We start from the raw sequence: 5599 nt of genomic DNA, 5'->3' as shown, positions 1-5599 counted from the left end.
TCTCTCTCTCTCTCTCTCTCTCTCTCTCCATTTTAATTAATGTCCACTGTATTTTTCTCCATTAGAAAACCCTCTCACAACCACTTGAAATAAATGCATAAATATATGTATTAGGGTATTCTATAGAGCTATATATACAATGGAAAGAAACCGACTTTTGTCTCTTTTCCTCAACAAATTTTATTTAAGGAAACGACAATGTCTTCCATCTATGTTCTTCTCTCCTCTCTTGTCGTTTCTACCCTTCAGAAATATGGAAAATACTCACCCTTCCTCCTTCACAACCACTTTATTTTAATGAATAGAAACAAACAACCCACATTTCCCTCTCGTTCCCACCATTTTCTTTTTATTTTTTTTATAAATAATATTAAACTTATTACAAGAGGACAATGGTTTCAGTCTGTTTCTCTCTCAACCCCTTTTGTTTTTATTTATTTATTTGTAAAAGCCTTCTACACCATTCAAGAGCCACTAGAGTCAATGAAGACAACTGACTCATTATATATATATAATTATATATGTATACCTCATACTTTCAACTTTCATTGTTTATGATGATCTCTTAATTTAATTTCTTTCAAGAAAAGAGAGAAGCTCCCTCCTCCATTGCACATTAAAATTGATTTTTCATTTACAAGGATAACTTAATAATCAAAGAGATAAAAGAAAAAGAAAAGAAAAAGAAAGGTCCTATCTCCTCTAAAGTAGCTCGATGATGGGAAATCCAATTTGCATGGCTGTGAAAATACAGGATTTGTGATTGCTGATCAGGCTGGCTAGTGGGATTCTTTCTTTTTTATCAGAAGTTTGAGAAATGATTCTGTGATGGTTGCACCATATGCAAGTCTGTTGTCGTTTGGCATGAGTGATCATCACTCATCAAGGACCTAATAATCATAGAACAAATAACAAAAGAGGAAATGTATTACCATGCAGACTTAATTTACCAGTATATGAAATGTACTAACATGTGTAGATAATATATAAGAAACAAAGATGAATGATTTTGAGGTGAGATGGAAAATAATATATGCCTCCAAAAAGAGAAATTAATCATGATTAAGGTTGGCATGTTTTTTGAGTAAATTTGTAGCTGAGCTGATGACTACTCCTAAAAGATAAATAGCCACCCATATACATGATCTTTGTCTAGATTCCAACTCACGAATTTGACAAGGAAAAGCCCCAAAAGGAATGTTCTAATTTGTTCAAAAAGAAAACACAAAAACTAATTAGAAAAACATAGTTTATGGACTTTTTTTTTCTAAATTTTTCCATTAGGGTTTTAACTTCTATGTGTGTGCGTGTACATATATATCAAATGGTAGAAATCTTACTCTCGGGGACGGGACGCCCAAAGAGAACTAAGTGCTCGTAATCGCCCATAGTACTCGCCGATCACCAAAAAACACCTTGCTGCCTGTCTAACAGTCAATATCCGAGGCAACTGGTGAAGTGTTTGCTGTCTTAGATTATCAGCCTACATTGCAAACACAAAGTTCAATTAATTTGTCAAATCAAATGAAATGGAAAAAGGGGTTGGGAATAAGGTTAACCACCCAAGACAAACACAACCACCATATTAGAAACTGAAGTGAGTTCCTAATTTGCATTGGCACATGGATGGATATAAATGGCTGACCACACTATATATATATATGTGTATACATATTTCAAAGGGTTTGAATGTTGAAACTCATGTAACTTGTCTTTGTCTTAGGATTGGGTCCATTTCAACTTTTCAATTACTCATTAAAATAATCAATCACAACTTTCCATTCATTGTTCAAGCTAAGGTTGGTTTTTATATTTCAACACATATCACTATCAAACCACCTTTTGATAGAAATGGTTTTAGATAAAAATACCCCATCAAAGCCATAGCATTCAACATTGCAAATGGACTTCTTCCAGGTAAAGCAATATATAAATATATATATATTTCCCAGAAAATGATTAATGATAAACCAAATAGAAACAAGGCATCACCGCGTGATTAGGCTGTATAAAAATACATAAAATCATATTTCAAAGTTGATGACTAAAATGTGATAATGATATCCCGATAACATTAATGGTCAAAGACGAAATCCATGATAATCAAGACCCTTAAGGCCAGATATATGTATTCCAACGAATAAAACAAAGATTATCAGATTTCAGGATTGATATGCAGCACGCCAGTAGCATATTTTAATGACTAGAATTATTTTACATATGATTTTTTACTTTAAATTTTTTTAATATCTAGGAAAAGTCAAATTTAAATTGTTAAATCAAGATGAATACAAAGTGTAAGCAGTTAATGGGACTCCTTACCTTGGAGGTATAGCATAAAATTGCGGCGCAAAACAAGAAAGAAAGACATATATATAAAGAATAAAATGAAATGGACTAGAAAGGAACATTTGAACTACCTGTTAATCAGTGTCTGAACAGAAACATAATTCTTATTTTTCACCTATATATATATATATATATGGTGCATGAAATATGGTCTCTACCTAAATATGGTATCCGCAAATATTATTTTTCAGTTGAGTTAGCTCCATTTGTCATGATCAAATGATGTGGTGCATTGCATTCTATGTAAAATTTCTTTCTTCAACAATTTTGACAAAAAGCATTGGTCAATGTGTAATTCTAAGCTTTTGAATGCTTATAATCCGAGCAACCCAATTTAGAAAAAAGGAATAAATTGGAGTTGAGAATTGAACTCATATGTTTTTTGATAGGTGGAAGTATTGTAATAACCCTTTGATAACATTTGAGGTAGACATGCAGGTGTCAACTACTGAAGGTAAATTACCTGGCGAACAAAGCCTTCAAGATTGGCAAGCTTGCCCAAGGCAACAGCCATTTGTTGCATTGCATCAATGCCTGGCCCGCCAGCAACAGTGTCAATTAGAGACTGCTGGAGCTGTTCCAGGCCTTGGGTAAGTGCCTCTTCTGCCTGTTGTGAAGAATGCTGGAGGCTGTAAATCCCCATCACTTGCTGTTCTGTTAACGGGTCTAATTGTGATATTAACATCTGACCATTGATAAAACCCCCGCCCAAAAAAAAAAAAAGGAAGAAAGAATCAGAAGTAGTTTAAAGATGAAACTGCCATTGGAAATAGTCATTTTAGACCCTTTTTAATTCTTGAAGATGAAATTTTTCCTCAAGTTCAGGAGCTAATAGTAACTGCCTATTATAGTCTATGTGAAAAATATTGTAAAGTTGCCAAGTAAAACCCATAAGAAAAGGACACCTACTGAGTTTAAGGGCATTTCCAGGTTGTCATACCCCCTTTTAAAGGAAAAGGTGTTCTTAAGAAGGGAATATTCGGTTCAGTAAACTACCCTCCTAGGCAATATCAGCTTGGTCTTTTCAGAAATTGCTAAAAAGGACCACATGTTTTCCTTTCTTTCACCCCCTCCTACTCAACATATTCAGCACGCTAGCGGTTGTCTTAATGTACTACTTGCTCTATGACACAGAAAGGAAATTGTCACTTAGAAATTCCAAACCTTGATGAGCTCGGAAGGTCTAAAACCGGCCATCCAAAGGAAGCAGCGCTCCGCCGGCGTAGTCCACATCCCAGTTATAAGATGGAAAACATCAGTTTTTGCAGCCACTCCCTTCAACCGGAAAATATCATCATAATGAGAAATGTAGCCGTCTACAATCACTCGAAGGTCACTGTCGGAAAGGTGTGCATGCAATCCCGTTCTTAGCTCTGACATGTGCCTCTGATCATCTTCTAACCATCTTGAATATTCCATGTCAAATATTGCAGCCCCTGGACGAATAGACAACAACAATAGTGATAATATCGAACTAAAGCATGATCCCAGTAACTACATAGCAGTATGAATATTTTTAATCCAGTGGACCAATTGATACACTAGTAATCTTAATATAAAGTTCAATGGGTTTTTCTAAGAACAGGAAACAAATAAAGAGGCGTGTCTTGATTTGCTGAAAGTGGAAAAAGTCATATACCATGGATCAATAATTCATATAATTACTATAGGGGTTAACTTTAATGTTAGGAAAAGGCTAAACAACCTTTATAATAAGTGGGGAAGAATTTGCATATTGAGCTTGGTCAAAATTCTTTAAAAATTCTCCAAAATTGACTAAAAGCTTCAGGAAATGGAAAAAAACTATGGGTCAATGTTCAAGTAGCAATCATCAAATTGGAAAAAATTAACCTAGGCAGGTGTTTAACTAGGCAACTTTTTCATTTTAAACAAGGAATATTAACAAAAGGGTTTTTCTTTCCAAGTTTTCAATGGCCTTTAAAATCTAATAGTAAGTCCAACATTAATTCCTTTTCTTACAACTTACCAGAGCTGATATTTCCAACTGTAGCAGAACAACCTCCCAAGAATAGTCCCTATTACACGAAATCCGAAAGTCAAAAGCACATTAATTTTAAAAAAACAGAAGCGAAAAGAAAGCCCCAACCAATAAAAAGCTAAAAGAAAAATATTTTACTTGCCAATAAACTTTATTTTCTCTAAAGGGAAAGAAAGGAAGAAACAAAAGGAACCTGAGATCGTGCTCTCTGAAGATCTTGCTCAAGTTGAGTTAGCTTTATTCTACTTGTTTCTAGTTGCTGCACATATGCCTGTATAGACATTAAAAAGAAAAACAAAATAGAAGCTTGGGCTTCAGTTACAGACACGTAAGCTAGAAACTACATGCAAAGTGTTTTTGCATGCAATGGTTTTATGTTACCTTTTTCCTTAGACGGCTTTTCCTTGCAGCTTCTCTGTTTTGAGCTAAACGTCTCAGTGTCTGAAAACAATTGTTAAAAACAGATTTAACTCAAAAAAATTCATAAAGTACCCAAAGATCAAATAGTTGGGGTTTTTTATTTTTACCTTAGCATCAAGCTGTTTCTCAGAAGTTGAACCTCTTCTCTGCAACATTATAAAAAAGTGTACGTATTAAGAGATGTATAATAAGGGGAAGTATATACCCATTTGATATTTGATATAATAAACGAGGAAAGGGATAAAAAGAGAAAAAGAAAAGCATGCAGTGGTTGGTGATTTAAAAGATTCTTATCAAGCACAGACAAGAAGTTGGTCAGGAAAATGAGAGCATTTGGAAGTTTGGTACGCTGGGGAACCAGAAAAAAGAAAAAAGGGAATATATTAAAAAGGTTTATTTTATTTGCTTCAGTTATTTTACTAACAGTTAAACTAATGATAGCTTAGGCAGTTAAACCAGAATGTTAGTTTTTTTAACAAAAAAAAAAACTATAAATATTGAAGATGCTAATAATTAGTACTCTTAGAATTTTTGGAAGAACAGATTATAATGATTAGAGAGATCTCACAAAATTTCTGGGAAGAGTTGCTGATTGCTGATGGTGATGTGACTCTTGTTCTTGTAACAGGTAATCATGAACATGGTAAGGGTAGCAAAAATCATCAAAATCTGCCATCGTTTTAGGTTTGTCTTGTGGTTGGGGGTGTAGATTTGTGGTTTTCTAATTCCAAAACTGATTTTTAAAGAATAAAAACAAGAAGTTTATCTGTGAGTTATAGGGATTGAGTAAAGTGGGGTCATAGTTTTGAAGAGAAGAAAGAGTGGTAGTAA

General features: G+C 34.0%; 1 protein-coding gene across 1 annotated transcript; it reads right to left on the bottom strand.

Moving 5' to 3' along the window:
• Positions 1-543: 543 nt before the first annotated feature.
• Positions 544-5087, bottom strand: TGA9 (bZIP transcription factor family protein). The gene is made up of 8 exons (XM_021423417.2): positions 4876-5087; positions 4730-4789; positions 4542-4619; positions 4337-4385; positions 3514-3785; positions 2813-3034; positions 1341-1483; positions 544-890 (listed from the first exon to the last, which is right to left on the bottom strand). The coding sequence occupies exons 1-8, from the start codon at positions 4921-4923 to the stop codon at positions 803-805; spliced, it is 960 nt and encodes a 319-aa protein (XP_021279092.1). The 5' UTR covers positions 4924-5087; the 3' UTR covers positions 544-802.
• Between the last annotated feature and the right edge of the window lie 512 nt (positions 5088-5599).

This window comes from Theobroma umbraticum, unplaced genomic scaffold (assembly GCF_002168275.2).
Source record: "Theobroma umbraticum cultivar Fairchild unplaced genomic scaffold, ASM216827v3 scaffold_95.0, whole genome shotgun sequence".
NCBI lineage: Eukaryota > Viridiplantae > Streptophyta > Magnoliopsida > Malvales > Malvaceae > Theobroma > Theobroma umbraticum.
Note: the sequence above shows the minus strand (reverse complement) of the source record. Positions and strands in the feature narration are given on the sequence as shown.